The sequence below is a fragment of the Coffea eugenioides genome, chromosome 2 (assembly GCF_003713205.1).
Source record: "Coffea eugenioides isolate CCC68of chromosome 2, Ceug_1.0, whole genome shotgun sequence".
Classification (NCBI taxonomy): Eukaryota; Viridiplantae; Streptophyta; class Magnoliopsida; order Gentianales; family Rubiaceae; genus Coffea; species Coffea eugenioides.
The window spans coordinates 77,025,341-77,043,605 of record NC_040036.1 but is presented as its reverse complement, the minus strand read 5'-3'; the positions used below and the strand labels follow the sequence as shown (position 1 = coordinate 77,043,605).

General features: G+C 36.6%; 1 protein-coding gene and 1 long non-coding RNA gene across 2 annotated transcripts in view; one reads left to right on the top strand and one right to left on the bottom strand.

The window, feature by feature from the left end:
- The window catches only part of LOC113760854 (BEACH domain-containing protein C2), a 36,563-nt gene that overhangs the window by 16,468 nt on the left and 1,830 nt on the right, over positions 1-18,265 (top strand). The window contains exons 9-31 of the mRNA XM_027303588.1: positions 2,472-2,553; positions 4,212-4,529; positions 4,939-5,552; positions 6,761-6,845; positions 6,997-7,191; positions 8,480-9,025; positions 9,138-9,281; positions 9,361-9,840; positions 10,531-10,676; positions 11,278-11,347; positions 11,441-11,524; positions 11,803-11,859; positions 11,981-12,049; positions 12,150-12,236; positions 12,315-12,431; positions 12,879-13,028; positions 13,145-13,229; positions 13,328-13,448; positions 13,586-13,682; positions 13,777-13,890; positions 15,839-16,208; positions 16,900-17,672; positions 17,961-18,083. Of these exons, the coding sequence (XP_027159389.1) occupies positions 2,472-2,553; positions 4,212-4,529; positions 4,939-5,552; positions 6,761-6,845; positions 6,997-7,191; positions 8,480-9,025; positions 9,138-9,281; positions 9,361-9,840; positions 10,531-10,676; positions 11,278-11,347; positions 11,441-11,524; positions 11,803-11,859; positions 11,981-12,049; positions 12,150-12,236; positions 12,315-12,431; positions 12,879-13,028; positions 13,145-13,229; positions 13,328-13,448; positions 13,586-13,682; positions 13,777-13,890; positions 15,839-16,208; positions 16,900-17,672; positions 17,961-18,083 (4,927 nt within the window). The remainder of the gene's footprint in view (positions 1-2,471; positions 2,554-4,211; positions 4,530-4,938; positions 5,553-6,760; positions 6,846-6,996; positions 7,192-8,479; positions 9,026-9,137; positions 9,282-9,360; positions 9,841-10,530; positions 10,677-11,277; positions 11,348-11,440; positions 11,525-11,802; positions 11,860-11,980; positions 12,050-12,149; positions 12,237-12,314; positions 12,432-12,878; positions 13,029-13,144; positions 13,230-13,327; positions 13,449-13,585; positions 13,683-13,776; positions 13,891-15,838; positions 16,209-16,899; positions 17,673-17,960; positions 18,084-18,265) is intronic.
- Positions 216-874, bottom strand: LOC113760855. Its single transcript, XR_003467106.1, has 3 exons — positions 656-874; positions 401-542; positions 216-297 (listed from the first exon to the last, which is right to left on the bottom strand). It is a non-coding gene; the product is annotated as an uncharacterized LOC113760855 (long non-coding RNA).

Here is an 18,265-nt window from a genome sequence, read left to right as displayed (position 1 = left end):
TGCATTTTAGATTCTTTATTTCTTCCTCCTTTTGTACTTTTAGAATCCATTAAATTTAAGCGCTAATTGAGTACTAAACTTTATATTGAATCTTGGGAAAATGTATATATCACGTTTCAAACCTTGTCTAAAGTCTGAACTTATTTTATCAAGGGATACAGAGTATTTATCTTTGAGTTGCATATGCAAAAGGCTGGAGTTGAATAGACCACAAACCTCCAGGATGTGATGCAACTTGCCGTCTATCCTTGTTTTGCTCATCATCCTCAAGAATAACAGCTTTATTATCTCCTAGAGCTGACATTAAGTTGACACCACAAAATTAAGACATGGACTTCTTTACTATATAGTATATTAGGAACAAAAATTGCATGATAACAAGGTTGTACGTGGGGCTTACGCTCTAAAAATGTCAATACTTCAATAAAAAGAAGATTGAACATGCTGCTCATACACCAATCCAGTACCAAGTTTCTATAAAAAAATAGACCTCCGTCCTTAACAAGGGTCTTTCCAACTGTAGGTTCTGAGCCATTGCTGGGCTGTAAAACCAAAGTCAAGAACCATTACTAGAATTAATATCTGGCACTCAAGGGTTAGGCAGTGCTTTGTAAGAAAACGTCAAATTTCAGTGCAAATTCTTAGGAGATATTACCTTCAAGACTGAAGAACCCAATTCGAGAAAATTAGGCAGGGGTAAGGAGAGAGCACTCAGATTAGTCTTGCGATTGGCAAGATGATGGGTGGATGCGTGGCAGGAGAGGCGAAGGGCAGAGGGATGGCTGAAACGAAGAGCGATAGGGGAAACGATGGTGGAAGCGGCAAAATGTTAGGGCAGAGGTAGAAGCGATGGTGGAGAGCAGGAGCACTTGCGGCTGAGAAAAAATGGTGAATTAGAATAGGAGAGAGGGATGCTTGTATATTTGACCCGCTTTTAATTTTTTACCCATGTTAGATTCGCGTGTATATCCATTTCTTATGGTTTAGTTGTGAAATTGGAATTAGAATTCTTTTGGTCCGGTAAAGAATTCAATTCATGGAATTGGACTCCCATAGAATTCAAATTGAATTCTAATTCTTCAATTGGAGCATAATCCAAACAACAGAATTAGAATTGGAGCCCCAATTCCAATTCTAAACCCCAATTTCATGGGGAACCAAACATACCCTTAGTAGAACTTGATTCCTCTACTTTATCTTTTCATTTTCATAGAGTTTTTTCTCTTATATCAAAATATAATTTCTTAATAACTGGAAAATTCTAAATTTTCTAGACACCTTATATCATTTCTGCTGCTTTATCAGAAATATTGCTTGTACTAGCATGCACATTTTCAAGATAAGAACTTCCTTACTTTTCATATATGATAGATATCGAAAGAAACTAAAAATGGGATTGCCAGATTTTATCATTTGAAGCTCTGAATTTCAAAGGTTAAAATGGAAAAAAGGAGTTAAGGAACAACTACTTCAGAATCATTTAGATGTGCTTATCAACTAGGGCTTAATGGTCCTAAAATGTTTGATAGGACTTATAATTTTCCAGAAGGATTAAATAGGAATGAAGGACTAATTGGTGAGGTTTTGTATATCTTAACTAAGTTGAAGCATAAAGAAAGGACTTTTTGAAATAATCTCTTGTATTTCAACACTTGTACGCTTAATTTGGTGCAAATTCATTATTTTAGATGATATTTGTTGGACTTAATTGGTTGCACCTTTTCTTCTGTAATATACCGAATACTTTAGTACCTTCTTTCCTGGTATGGTGTAATTTTACTTCAATTAGCCACATCATATGCTTCATTATTGTTAATCTTTTGGTGCTTCTCTGATTGTAATTGCTTCTTTTACACATATGATAGCAAATTAGGTTTCTTGTTATCTAGTCAACTTTCGCCATTATAGAGGGGTTATTGGGATACAATGGACTGAGTAAAACCCTATTTTCTTTTTCTTATCGGATTTTTATTTTCAGTCTGATTTTATACATGTGAATTAACAGTTTGTGGGGTTTTAACATGTGAAACTAAACACTGTGAGATTGGCATCTGTAGTAGGTAATCATCTTCAATGGACATTGAAGCCTAACATTTATGCTTATGTAAGCTGTTTACTACTGATTCTATAAGCTATTTAGTGGACTATGAACTTTAATGTGACTAGTGAGGTTGCTTTCTGTTCTGTAGTAGGTAATCATCTTCAATGGACATTGAAGCCTAACATTTATGCTTATGTAAGCTGTTGACTACTGATTCTATAAGCTATTTAGTGGACTATGAACTTTAATGTGACTAGTGAGGTTGCTTTCTGTTGATACAGTCATGCTTACAGTGTGAGACAGCATCTAACTTCATTCACTATAATTTTCTTTACCTGAAATTATAACAGCTTTCTTTTAATTAAAGAGCAACATGAATACTTGCATTGTTACTAAAACATCAATTTCAATGCTATTTTTCCTGCCACAGACGTGAGGAATCATTGCCTATGTTCAAAAGAAGGCTGTTGAGTGACTTACTAGACTTTGCTGCCAGAGAACTTCAGGTTCAGGTAACCTCATATGTTGAACTCCAGTTCCTCTGCTTAAATGTCAAACTTTCTCCTCATACTGCCTTGGTTTATTTTGTTGTTGGATATTATCCTGTGGTTCATTTATCAAGGGGTTGATTTTTTTATTAGGCCCTTTTAAGTTGATTTTTTTCAAAGTTAAATTAACTTTCCTTATTACTTTTTGCATGAAAATAGAAGCCCAACTAATGATTGTACTTGCATAAGTTCTAATTCAGAGTAAGCAATGTGTTGATCCAGTGAGCTTCTCTGCATTAAATATTACTGTAAGCTATGGCATATTTATTTTCATCCATCAGTAGGACAATTGGTTATCCTAGGAAGCAGGTAATGCATGCGGGACATGTTTACTCATGTAGATCTATAGTTAGGCTTCTATTTACTCATCCATTCACCAACATTACTGAACTTTGATTCACTAGTAATAACTCACGTGCCTTGCTCGTGAATATATTTTTTCTAAAATATCAAACCTTTAATATATTAAATTTTTGTGCAAAACTTTGATTATTGGCATAATATAAACTAAGGAACTATATAATGAACAAAATTAAGCAATTGGTAATTGTACAAAGCAATTAATAGTTAATTGTGCATTCTCCAGTTATAAAAACTCTGAAGATGGAAGATTATCATATTTAAATTAAGTTGTTGGTATAATATTGACTAAGAAACCATATAATAAACAAAATTAAGCAATTGCTAGTTGTAGAAAACATTTATTATACACAAAGCAATTAAAAGTTTATGGAACTCTAAAGATGGAAGATTATCATATCTAAACAAAGTTGTTGCATATTTTACTTGGATTGTGACAATAAGAAGAGGAAATTTTCTATGTTCTGTCAAACCAGTGTATACAACAAAACCTGAGCAAAATACATACTAAAACACTATGATTTGGATACAACAAATTTTTATCAATTTCAGTAGTAATAAACCTTTTCTGTTATATTTGTTATAATTATCGACAATTTTTTTGGTAGTTTTCTTAGTCAATATGACATAATATAGTGAATTTAATCATCAATTTAACCTTTTGTTTTCTCTGTAGCTGTTTACAACCTTTTGCCTTCTTATTAATTGTGATTTTTTTTTCTAAACCAATATGCATATAAAATATAGTTAGCTTTAATTATCACACATAAGAATATAATAATTGGAGATAATTTTAACACATACATTAATTGGAGATGAAGAAAATGATTGGTGAATATAGTTGTAAATGGACAGTTTTTAATTTTAATTACCATTTGAGATGTAATATATTGAAACTTTTCATTTTTCTTATTAGTGTCATGATTTGAAAGTCTCTCTCTCTCCTGCAGGGTAGGAGGCAGGTGTGGCACTCAATGATTGTGTGATATTTGTTCTTTTCTCTTCATTTTTCCTTTGTCTTTTTCTGTTTCAAATATGTTAGATCATGATATTTTCACCTTTGTTACCTTTATGCCATTTTTCTATCTTTTTTTTTTCTTATCCTATTTCATTGTTTAGCCTATTAGGCATAGCAGATAGTGTAAATTTTGCTGGCATGTCTTTTTAGTATTGGCCTGCTGCCAACTTGCTTTCTTAACTTCAGAGACTTAGTAGTGAAGTTGAGGTACTTGAGCATGTTCTAAGCTTTTCATTTGTAGCAGACTCAAGTTATTGCTGCGGCTTCTGCTGGTGTGGCAGCTGAGGGGCTAGCACCCAAGTTAGCAAAGTTGGAAGCTGAAAATGCTGCGCAAGTTTCAGTGGCTTTGGTGGAGAATGCTATTGTGATCTTAATGCTTGTTGAAGATCACTTGCGTTTGCAAAGCAAAATCTATACGACTTCACGCTTCCCTGCTGTCTCTCCTTCTCCTCTCTCAACTGTTTTGCCTGTGGGTCACTCTTCAACTATAGTTGGAGAACCTCTAGAAACTCTGGCTGAACGTAAATCATCATCTGGTGATTCTGCAGGACTACCTTTAGATGTATGTATGAGCTATGTGGCTATTCATGCTGAATGCTTACTATGTGTTTAGAGAAACTATGTGTTTTTTTTTTTTTGGGTGCTTTTGCCTGCTGTCAAACTTTAAAGCTGCAACATAGTGGTTTTCTGTTTTAAATTCTGAGACTTGTTCCTCGTGAGCACAAATGATAGGATGAGTTTATTTCATATGCCGTTATGAATATTGCTGTCCTCTAGTGATTGTCTTGCTAATCTTTTATGGGTCAGACATTATATGCTGCACTACAGGTTTACACAGAAAATTATCTATTATTGAGTGGCCTTTATAGCTTGAGACTCAAATTGCTAGTTTAGCATTTGTTCCAGTGATTTGCCGAACATTTTTTTTTCTTTTCAAAAGTTAAATGCATTTTTTCTTCCTTTCAACTTAGGTTCTTGCTTCTATGGCTGATGCCAACGGACAACTTTCTGCAGCTGTTATGGAACGACTTACTGCTGCTGCAGCTGCTGAACCTTATGAATCAGTTGCCTGTGCTTTTGTGTCCTATGGAAGCTGTGTCATGGATTTAACTGAAGGATGGAAGTACAGGAGTAGATTGTGGTATGGTGTTGGCCAACCTTCCAATGCATCAGCCTTTGGTGGTGGTGGCAGTGGCAGGGAAGCTTGGAAATCAGCGCTGGAGAAAGATGCAAATGGCAATTGGATTGAACTGCCTCTGATAAAAAAGTCTGTTTTCATGCTTCAAGCTTTGTTATTAGATGAGTCTGGACTTGGTGGAGGCCTGGGTATTGGAGGAGGTTCTGGTACTGGAATGGGGGGCATGGCTCTGCTTTACCAGTTACTAGACAGTGATCAACCCTTCTTGTGCATGCTTCGAATGGTGCTTGTTTCGTTGAGGGAAGATGATGATGGTAAGGACAGCATGCTCGTAGATGTGGAGGATGGCTCATCAGAAGTTTCACGTCGACAAACAAGTAATATTGCATCTTTTGACGTCAATGCTCGAATGTCATCAAGAAAACCGCGATCCTCATTGTTGTGGAGGTATTTGCTATGCTGGTCCTGTTTTTATTCTACCAGTTCTTTCTGTTCTTATTTCTAGTTGATGTTTGTATGTACTTATTATTTGTTAATCATGTTTCCTTTACTTTGTTAAAATTTGTAGCTACAGTCTTTCTAAAATGTTTGCTTTTCCTATTTCTTGGTGATCAATGGCTTTCTGCTACTTCTGGCTTATTTTCACCTGCCCTTCATGTACCAGTCACAGTAGCCTTGAATCCTTTAACTTGCAAATTTCAGTGTCAGGCTTTTTAATCTGTAGGCTGAAAGTTGCATTATTAGATATGTAAATCAATATGCACACTTGTTGCTGAAGCTAAAAGCACTTCCTTTTACACATAATTCCATCTACAGTCAGGACCGTACAATCCACCACCATCAGTCTAATGTAACTAAATGATGAGTATTACTGGAGATCATGAGGTAGCTTGAAAGTAATTAATAGATTAAGGGGAAAAGGTGGAAGATCATATTCTGCAAGTTTTCAGCATCATTTCTTTTTTTTCTTATCTACGAGTGAATCCACCTGTACGTTTTGTCTCAGCATTCTACGACTTGTCGGAATTGAATTTTGTTTTTCTTGTTTAGTTCAGTCTGTGTGAGGAATCATACGAGTGACTTGCATCTCTTAATCTTTTTATTCCTTTCTTATCCTTCCTTCAGAATGTAGACCATTAGTCCCAAAATGTGCACACTTGGGAAATAAAAGGCTTCTTGAAGCATTTGTATTCTTTGATATTTGAGGAAACATAAGTAAAAGGTCTCCTGCTAGCCAAATTTTGGTGTTGCACTATTGCCTCCAATTTCGGTTACAGAATCTGGTGACTGTATATTTTCACTAACTTGGCTGTGATAAAGGACGTAATAAGATGCGTAACACCTTCAACTCATAGACTTTTTATAAATTGTCCTTTAAACTTGATTGTGACAGAAGTATGGGAGTGGTTGCTTAGTTGGAAGCTTTAAATCTGAACAGCATACTGGGAGACTTGTGCAGCATTGTGTTCAATTGCTTAATTAGGCTTTTTGATTTGTTTTTAATTATTTATTTAATTACTGTTTATTTAATGACATGAATTTGATGATTTAGTTATTAGCAGGACATTTTGTTCAGCTTTCTTGCCTGTGACTTGCCAATTTTTTCTTTTCACCAAATCCATGGTGTCAAACTGATTGTCACTCAATATGTACAGTGTGCTCTCACCTGTCCTCAACATGCCAGTTTCTGAGTCCAAGAGGCAGAGAGTGTTGGTTGCAGCATGTATTCTGTATTCTGAGGTCAGCCCTGCAATATAGTTAGCTGCTTTTGTTTGAATTGACTTGATGTCATCTTGGGGTGCTGGGGTTCAACTGTCATTGCTTCTTTATGAGAACACAAGCATTTGGTTCACTTTGTTGTTTTTTGGTGAAAATTGCATGTCTATTGCAGGTGTGGCATGCTGTCAGCAGGGATAGAATTCCTCTGCGTAAGCAGTATCTGGAGACAATATTGCCACCATTTGTTGCTCTTTTAAGGAGGTGGCGACCCCTTTTGGCTGGAATTTATGAACTTGCTACTGCTGATGGTTTGAATCCTCTTGTTCTAGAAGACCGTGCATTGGCTGCAGATGCTTTGCCTATTGAGGTAGCTGAACTAACCTCTGCTATATCCTAATTTCAATTGGAAAATTCTATTTTGATGTAATTTGGGTCTAGACCTAAATGCATCATAAGATGTTTTACCCTCTGCCCTTGAAGAGCGCTTCCTCTTCTTTTACAGTTGAAATCAATTCGGTAGGCTTCTGGTAGTAACAATTTCTAATCCATTTTACATTATGGTGGCTGCTATATTTGTTGAAATGCTATAACATTTCCTACTTTGGAGTTTTATAGGCCGCAACTTATCATTCCTGCTGTTCTCATTTGATTATTTAACTTGATTTTAGATTCTGATTATGGAAAAATAGTTTTTTTTTAAATATTTTCTTTGACTTTTGCATTTGGGTGTTAGATTTTTATAGCCGCAAAAGCTATAATCTGAATCTACCCAATAGTAGCTTTAGCTGGTTCTGATTTTTCTTTACAATCATGTTCCATAATCAGCTTTGCAAAATGTACAGCAAAGGCGAATGTGTCCATATCAGGAGTAATTGATCCTTTTCATAAATATTGTGTAGAAGTTATCTTCCCAGCAGAAAATTACTTAAAATAAATAACTAAATAAATAAGAGTCGATGGCTGGAGGGAGTTGGTTGTTTTGCACTTTTGTCACTTATCATGGTTATTTACGACGACACATAGAAGAGTTACAGGGAAGTCAGTCATATTTCAATGGACACATAGCAAGTTGGAAGAAAAGCTTTTTTGAATCATTTTTCAGTTTCTGAACCAAGTTTCATCCATCTGCTTCCTTTTCTGAAAGACATGCTTTTTGTAGTTTGTTACCACAAAGGGGCATCTTGTTGGTTGGCAAAGCCTTCCTCCTAACAACCACAAATTTGTCACTTCAGTCTTCCCTTCCCCCTCTCCTTGGCCCAGAAAAGTAGGAAGACAATGTAGTTCAGTATATTTTCAACAATGTCGAATAATTTTCACCCCAAGAATTGTTGCCAATGACAGCTGCTTTTTGTTCAGCAAAAGATGTGCTCTCTCTCTCTCTCTCTCTCTCTCTGTCTATCTATCTATCTATCTTTCTATCTATCTCATTTAATCAAGAATTCTGGTAGTTGCTTTGAACATATTAGTAGTTAGTATCTTTGAATTTAGTCTTCTCTTTCCCGACATAAAAGGAGATATCTTAAATTCTTTGCTAATGCATAATCATGTAATATGCAATTCTTCTTTGTCATAGACTTTATCTTTCCTAGTAATTTGTTATATGATTATTTACTTATCTGTGATTCCAACAATCGTAACACCTTCATATTATCTAGGCTGCTCTTGCCATGATCTCTCCTAGCTGGGCTGCTGCTTTTGCATCACCACCTGCTGCTATGGGTTTGGCGATGATTGCTGCTGGAGCTGCTGGTGGGGAAACAACTGTATCTGCAACAACTAGTCATCTCAGGCGTGATTCGTCATTGCTCGAGCGTAAAACAACTAGGCTTCATACTTTTTCGAGCTTTCAGAAGCCTCTGGAGGCACCTAGTAAATCTCCTGCCGCACCAAAGGACAAGGCTGCAGCAAAGGCCGCTGCATTGGCTGCTGCAAGAGATCTTGAACGCAATGCAAAAATTGGTTCTGGAAGAGGTCTCAGTGCTGTGGCAATGGCTACCTCTGCACAGCGTCGGAATAAGAGTGATATGGGGCGTGTAAAGCGATGGAATGTTTCTGATGCCATGGGGACTGCCTGGATGGAATGCTTGCAGTCAGTTGATACAAAAGCAGTTTATGGCAAAGATTTTAATGCCCTATCATATAAATTTATTGCTGTCCTTGTTGGAAGTTTAGCATTAGCAAGAAACATGCAAAGATTGGAGGTTTAAATTGTGTACCTTCACCTGCTGCTTCCTTTTTCTTTTTCTTTTTTGTCGGCTTTCTTTAAACGAAAGAAATGTATATGTGTTTACTATTTCTTCTTGTGTTTTTCAGGTTGATAGACGCATGCAAGTTGAGGTAATTTCTCGCCATCGTCTATGCACTGGAATTCGGGAATGGCGGAAACTGATTCACTATTTGATAGATATGGAATGCCTCTTTGGGCCTTTTGGTAATCGTTTGTGCAATCCGCAACGTGTATGTGACTGGACTTAAAGTTTCATTCATCTGATTCAATTTTTACCTCAGACATGTAACTAATACTATTGACTTTCAGATCTTCTGGAAGCTGGATTTTATGGAAAGTTCTTCAAGGATGAGGAGATACTTGAGAAGAAATTACCATGGATCGGATCATTTTGGTGCTGCTGCAAATTATGAAGAACCGTCAGAGCTGAAGCAAGATAAAGATAGTGTTGTAACTCCATCTAAGGCCTCTATGTTGGCTGCAGAGGCTATCTCAATCGAGGTATTGAATGCAGATGATGACCAAGAGGACAGTGCCAATCCTGGGGGTCAGTCAACACACACAAACCTGAATGGTGACATTCAGTCAAGGATAACTGAAACTGCAGACCAGCCCCTGAGGACATCTTTGGAGTCAAGAGATGCCCCTGTTACAAACAACCAAGATTTGGCACAAAATCCAGCCGTAGTTGCCCCAGGTTATGTTCCAAGTGAACATGATGAAAGAATTGTCCTTGAACTTCCTTCATCAATGGTTCGCCCACTAAAAATACTAAGAGGGACTTTTCAAGTAAGTTCAACATATCTTTATCTTTAATAGCAGCATATGGCAACTAGGAATGTATGTTGTTTCTACTCACATCATCGTTTGCTACAATGTGTATGTGAGCTTGGTGTATATGGTTGAGGTAATTAGAGAATATATATTTAGATTTGCACATGTAGAGCTAAAGATAGTAATTTTTTGATGCCTAGAAATATATCTCTTGGAATCTTAAAAGGTTCCTATATGGTCATCCCATTTCACTTCACTTTTGGTATTTAGGACAATGTACTAAGCAGAATTTTTGAGCAATGTAGGACAAGACAAGGGAAGTGATTTTTCCTAAATGATACTACTGTTAATGGATTCGTTTTCTCCATTGGATCTGCCATATCTATGTTACACTTGTATGACAGACCAAGAAATACAATATATTTTATCTTTATTCTGATCTGTCCAACCTTGATGTCAAAAATTCCATGGATATTTCTCAAATTGATATGACATTACCATTTGTCGGTATTTTATTTTAGGCCTATTACATAGGCAATTACGATGCTTAGAGAAGGTAAAGAATTGTAATGCACGGTATAGTCAACCTATGCACATTACTCTAGGATGGAGCACTTTGAGGTTGGATTTCAGGGTTTGGATGCATGCATATGAGGATTATCTCATATTAATTGTGCTAATTGATGAATTCATGCTCTTTTTCAGATAACAACAAGAAGAATCAATTTTATTGTGGATAGCAGTGAGAGTAATACTTCTGGGGATGGGTTGGACTGCAGAAATGAAACAAAAATTGAAGAAAAGGATCGAAGCTGGTTAATATCTTCTCTTCATCAAATATATAGTAGAAGGTAAGATGTCTATAATTTTATTTCATGTTTTACCCTATATATGCTGCAGCTGGACCATGTCCATTTGCCTCTATTGCTTTCCTCTAACCCTGTCAATATCGCAATATATTAGTCGCAGATTTCTAGTAGAGCATCTAAAATGATTTTGACGTGTTGTGCTCTTTTTCTTTCTCTTTTATGTCTTTTCTGATATGTGTGGTGCATATCATAATTTGTTGGGATGCCATTCCTCGATGACACTGTTCACATAGCTATTTTCTTTCATCTCTAATTAGTATTTTGCTATCTTGTATTCATTTCCTCCTCCTGTTCTCTCTCTCTCTCTCTCACACACACACACACATGTAGCTTTATCTTGTTAAAGCAGTTACACTTTGATGCATTTTTCTTTCCCCATTGTTCTTATCAAATAAGTGGTTCATTATCATCTTCTTCCTTGTTCTCTCTCTCTCTCTCTCTCACAATTTGATGGTGACACTCTTTTATCATGTTTTCGATTTCCTTATTTCTTTTATTTCTCTCTTGCAAAATTTGTTTAGAAAGTGGATTTATGCACCATTTACAATGTAGAGATCTCACTTGTGATCTTACTCCTATTCAGATATCTCTTGAGAAGAAGTGCATTGGAGTTATTTATGGTTGATCGTTCAAACTTCTTCTTTGACTTTGGGGTACTACTTTTGAGAACATGTTTGCTTCAATACTTGAACCCCTTACAGACTGTTTCCAGCTAATTGGTCTCTAAATTGGTTCATTTGTTTCAGAGCACAGATGGAAGACGAAATGCCTATCGAGCTATTGTTCAAGCTCGTCCGCCTCATTTGAACAATATTTACCTGGCAACTCAGGTTATCTTGTCTTGCAGTATTTATCTATTTATTTATTTCTCACCTCTTGTATGATGATAAGCTAAAAATTCCTGGTTGTACTGATGATTCTGCAGCCGCTAACCTGCCCATTGGGCAATGCAACATATGCTCTTCCTGTGCTATGGCATGATTGTGTTATGTGGGCTTGAGCACTCTTAAACATGTCTATACATGCCGGTTGACACACGCACTAACCGATAAAAGAACACCTGATTCTTGTTTACGGTAGGGACTAAGACAATCCTCTTCTTTTGCAGAGACCTGAACAACTTCTGAAGAGAACCCAACTTATGGAACGCTGGGCTAGGTGGGAGGTCTGTCAGAAGAATTACCCTTGAATAACACTTCATCTGACTAGGCTCTACAAACCGTGTCTCTTTTTCTTTTTTCCTGTTAAATTGTCAGAGAACCTGCTAATTGGTGTATCCTTTGCAGATCAGCAATTTTGAATATCTCATGCAGCTTAACACATTGGCTGGGCGCAGCTATAATGATATCACACAGGTAAAATCTTTCCTTCTTCCATTGGTGAAAATTTTGCTTTCTGACGTTTGTCTAAAGAAGTCATCTCGTTTCAATTACTAAGTTATGCTCCATCGTGCAGTATCCAGTTTTCCCTTGGATTCTTTCAGATTACAGTTCAAGCACATTGGATCTCTCGAATCCTTCTTCTTATCGTGACCTTTCTAAGGTGAAGTGCTTTCCAACTTTTGCTCCAACTTAAAGTGTTGCCTTTCCACCAAAATTTGATAATTTTCTATCCTTGCAGCCCATTGGTGCATTAAATGCTGATCGTTTAACGAAGTTCCAAGAGAGGTACTCCAGTTTTGATGATCCGGTGATACCAAAATTTCACTATGGTTCACATTATTCAAGTGCTGGGACGGTAGGCTTCCTTGTTATTCGTTATTCGGTTGTAACTTGGTTATAACTGCTGATTGTGGATTAAATAAGCCATTTTTACTTGGCAAAATAAACTAATGAAAAATATATTATTCCTTGAGCCAGACCTAGGCTCCAGTCAGATTGCTTAAATAATTTTACAGTTTGCTTTTCATCATTTCACATATATAATGCCAAACATGATACGCTTAATACACTTTCTGACTCTGACTTCAAAAGTGGCATGCTTGCATAAGAATTGCTTGATCCACCTGTAATTTTCATACCTATGCTTTCTTTATCCACTAAGCTTTTGACTTCTAAATGGTCTCTGCCTTTTTGTACTGTTATATATTTTTCAAAATTTCTACATTTTCACTGACATGTGCACTCAGATTTTGGAGCTTATGATGGTGGTTGTCTAATATGTTTTTTGAGGCTCTTTTAACAGGTATTGTATTATCTTGTTCGACTTGAGCCTTTCACTACCCTCTCTATTCAACTACAAGGTGGGAAATTTGATCATGCAGACAGAATGTTTTCTGATATTGTTTCAACATGGAACGGAGTTCTCGAGGACATGAGTGACGTCAAGGAATTGGTAAAGAATCTATGGGTGGAGTAATTTATTTGCTTTTCTTTGGCCATGATGTGTACTTGTTTGGCACATGTTTTGGTTTTGCTTAGTTGAGACATTACCGGGATATCATCTTTCAGGTTCCTGAGCTATTTTACCTCCCTGAAGTGTTGACTAATGAGAACTCCATTGACTTTGGCACAACACAGTTAGGAGAAAAGCTTGGTAAATTTTCTTTTCCATTATGATGTAATGGTAGGACGACTGACAGAATGATTAACAATATACTTCCCCATCCCTTTCTCACTACTTTTCTTTGTCAGACTCAGTCAGGCTTCCTCCTTGGGCTAAAAATCCAGTTGACTTCATTCAAAAGCACCGAATGGCTCTTGAGAGTGAGCATGTTTCAGCGCACTTGCATGAATGGATTGATCTCATATTTGGGCAAGTTTACTTTATTTGTGAAAGCTCATCTTCCTATTCTGTTTCTCCTTAAATGTAGTGTCTTGCAATCAATGGAAGCAACAATGTCTGGATTATAATACTCAATATGGTCTTCGGACAAACTTTTCACCATTCAGGTATAAGCAACGGGGAAAAGAAGCTATACAGGCTAACAATGTATTCTTCTACATCACCTATGAGGGAACTGTGGACATTGACAAGATATTGGACCCTGTAAGTCAATGCTGACATCATTAACTTATTATTTTAAGTTTTGGTGGTTCATTCTGTGAAGCAAGTTCTTAATGTTGCCATATTTCTTCAACAGGTACAACAACGTGCTACACAAGATCAGATTGCATACTTTGGGCAAACTCCATCACAACTTCTAACTATCCCTCACATGAAGAGGTTTCCACTAGCTGATGTTCTTCACTTACAGGTAATCTAAGGGACCACATTGCAAACAAAAATAAAGTTTTTTCTTTCCCCTTTTTTCTATCTAGGCAGCACAAACTTTAATTATTAAGATTGTTCCAATTCAGCTGCAAGATTCTTGATAAACCACTTTATTAGATGGTTCCCATCTTTATATAATGGAAGACTACCGTTTGATAAGACTGGAGTCTGAAATCTGAGTTCTGAAATCTGAAAATTAAGTGCTGAGAGTATTAAGTTGCTGAATTGATTAAGTTATTTCTGTTTAATAAGTAACTGAATTGTAGTGCTGAATTGAAATGTCGCAAAAATATTATGTTTTTATCTTTTAAAAATTGCCTTTGTTTGTGTATTTAGAGAGAAAGAAAAGTGTGTGTGTTTGAGAGAGAGAAAATAATGAAACAGTTTAGATTTGGTGATTAAGCGTGCATATTTGTATGGGAGAGTGTATAGTTGCATGCATGTGTGAACAGAATGAGAATGGGTATTTTGTGTGAGAGCATGTATGAGAATGTGTTATATGCATGAGAGCTATAGTATGTGTAGTCAATTCAGAAAATTCAGTGAAAATTTTTCACTTAAAATTTGTAAACAAATTAAGCAGTGCTTAGTACATTAAGTGGTAAGGCATTTCTGTTATCAAACATGCTGAATTCAATAAGTTGTGAATGAACTAATTTTCAGCATTTAAGTAGACTTATCAAACATGCCCATAATAATCTCATTTTGATTTCAATTAGGGAGATTGATTTCAATAAGTTCTGAATGAATTAATTTTCAGCATTTAAGTAGAGTTATCAAACAAGCCCTTAATAATCTCATTTTGATTTCAATTAAGGAGATTGAGTGAACTGCTGGTTTTCCTGTGGATTCGATAAGATTAAAGAGTTGAAATTTGAATATACCTGATAGGTGTACAAGACTAGTTGAGAAATGCTAAGAGCAATCTATGTTCTCCAAAAACCCCAGAGGATTTGTTTTGCCTGCAACAGCCACGACTTTAGTGTTCTTTTTGTATTGAAGATTTGAAATAACTCTATATCTTCTAGGTAAATGCATTGATTGCTAATCTGGTTGTGAGAGCTACAGGTTCAATGATACTGTCTAAACATCTCTGTTGCTAAAAGAATTTAAGCATCTTTTGCTCATTGCATGTGAAGCTACCAATGCATTCCTATGAAGAGCATGCATTCAAGTATTAGGAATTGCTAGAAACTGAGATACGATAAAATAAGGAGTAAATGTGAATTACTCCACAGAGTTTTCTGATAATCAGGTGGACCTTGAGCTATTTAAAACTAAAAGATTTCCGATATTATGTGTGGAAATGATTTGCACATAACCAAGAACAAATTCCCGAACTTATGAAAGTTTTTAGAATTTATGCATGTAAAAGTCACATCATTGATGATCTATGAACTATTGTGACCCTCTCTTTTGTTTTTATAAGGAAAATTTTAACATCAGGAAAGGTATTCATCTCAATGAACAAAAGGATAGTGGTGCATTGACTCTGTGATGTTAAAGTAGAGTGTTATGAAACTTGAGAGGAGAGCAGAGCAGTTTCAAAAGCTGTATGGGAAGTTTCTGAACCAAACTGAGTTTAGGAGATGTCAATTTATTTTACTCTAAATTGGAAAAAAAAAATAAACGACCAGAGGACCTGCACAGCTGCCAATCTTTAAGAGTAGCTGTCATCCTTTTTGTTCGACTAGCGGCTTACCTATTTAGTATTGGGTGTTATGTGGTCTAATTTAAAACTTTATCCAAAGCTTTTAAAGAATTGATGTTCTAAAATAGTTTTCAAGAGGCCTAGAGAATTATGCCTTGTGATCTTGTATTTGTCACAGGTCACCACTTTTTCCATAACTAGGCTGCTGCTCTGTGTTTACCACCATGCCCTTTTTGGAAGTTTTGATTTGCTAATGATTCAGTTGATTCTCTCCTAGCAGACAATCTTCCGGAATCCCAAAGAAGTTAAACCTTATGCAGTTCCTCATCCAGAACGCTGCAATATTCCTGCTGCTGCCATGTTAGCATCTTCAGATTCTGTTATCACTGTTGATCTACATGCCCCTGCTGCCCATATAGCGGAGCATAAATGGCAGCCAAATACCCCTGATGGTCAGGGGACACCTTTTCTTTTTCAACATGGGAAGCCTAATGCTAGCTCTGCTGGAGGAACATTTATGCGCATGTTTAAAGGGCCAACTGGCTCTGGGCCTGAGGATTGGCATTTTCCCCAGTCACTGGCTTATTCAACTTCTGGTATTAGTAGCTCAGCTATAGTTGCCATCACATGCGACAAAGAGATTGTCACTGGTAAGCACATTGATGTATATTGTTGTGATTTTGGGAAGTAATTTCTTTTTTAGTATAAAAGATAATGTGCTGTTGGCAATTACATTAAATATCATCAAATATGATATATCCTGTAGTCATATAGTAATAGTTCTATTCACCATTTTCTTCAGATCTGATTTTCAGTTTTTAAACTGTAAATGTTTACTTGGCTTTTCAGGGAGTACTAAATCTAAAATAAAATATTTAAGCAGAACTTCCTTAATGAATTAAATAGAAGTTCTCAATGCATTGTAATTGTGCCGAGGGAGAAAGGGACACAGAAATTCTTGATTTATGCAGAATCTACAAAATGCAGTCACGAGCTTGTTGTGTTACTTATTGGATTTAAATAATATCTCATTTCTTGTAATAGTCATCACCATAGTACTGATATTCCGGTGCATTTTTTCTTGGATCACATGCTATGGGCTTTATTAATGCTGTCTGACCATGATCTACAAGAAAAGCTGGACTAGTGTTATTTAGCGTGCTTGGACAGTGGTTCTAATTGGGCAGTTTGGAGAACTTTCAAGGGCCCTTCTTTCTCTACACAACTTATAGATCTTCCAGGATACAGTTTCAACCACTCTTCTTGGCTTCTAGTGATTGATTTTATTCTGTTTTATGTAGCTTACTTGATAACTTCCAATTTTTTTGGAAATTTGTTTAGGTGGCCATGTGGATAACAGTGTCAGGCTGATATCAGTGGATGGAGCAAAAACCTTGGAAATAGCTCGAGGACATTGTGCTCCTGTAACTTGCATGGCTTTGTCTCCTGATAGCAGCTATCTGGTGACAGGATCTCGAGATGCAACAGTTCTCCTTTGGAGACTGCATCGTGCATCCACTTCTCGCTCAGGTGGCACAGTTGAGCCATCCACTCCTTCAAGCACACCAGCTTCCACTAGCAGCAGTACTACAAACACCTTAGCTGAAAAAAGGAGGCATCGTATTGAGGGTCCTATACATGTTCTGCGAGGCCACCTTGGGGAAATATTGTGCTGTGCTGTCAGTTCTGATCTTGGAATTGTTGCTTCATGCTCCAAATCGTCGGATATGCTGCTTCACTCGATAAAAAAAGGACGTTTGATCCGAAGGCTTCGTGGTGTGGAGGCTCATGCAATCTGTCTTTCTTCTGATGGGATAATTTTGGCTTGGAGTAAACAACTTAATGCACTAAGCACCTTTTCTCTTAATGGAACTTTTATTGCCAGATCGCAACTTCCTTCTGCCTCGAGCATTAGTTGCATGGAGGTTTCTGTCGATGGGCATTTTGCTTTGGTTGGTCTAAATCCTTCACTGGATAGTGATGGAGTTTATGACAGCAGCACAAATTTGAAGAGTAAAGCCGGAAGTGAAAGTTTTGATATTGGATCAAATGAAGAAAACAGATTGAGTATTCCACTACCTTCAATTTGCTTCTTCGATCTACATTCTTTAAAGGTAAGAGTATATCTATTATGAACACGTTTACTGCTCCATCTTTTAGTTTCATGTGAGAAAATGTAGATGTATCATCCATTTATTTATTTTCCTCGAGTCGTGGATTGCAAGTGCAAGCATATACTGAAATTTATGAAGCAAATCATAATCTGTACTCAGACAATAGCACATCTTCGTCTACTTTTTAGGGGACATGCCATGTTGCAATGCTTTACATTAAAAGCACCTTGTCCTAGACTCAGAACTTGCATTATTGGTACTAGCATAGCATTTTCGTATTGTTTGCAGGTATTCCACAACATGAAACTGGGAGAAGGGCAAGACATTATGGCTATGGCTTTGAACAAGGATAACACGTATCTTATTGTGTCCACAGCTGATAAACAGTTGATAATTTTCACTGACCCCGCTGTAAGCATACAAGAATTCTTCATATTCTCTTTGTGCTAGTTATTCTTTCCCTTCGTTTTTAGACTGAATTTTGTTCATGCATTATTTCATTTGAGCAAATTGGATTGTTGAACCTACCTTTCTGATCTGTGCAGAGACACCATATCTACTCTTGCTAACCATGTGAAGTATGAAATTTTGCT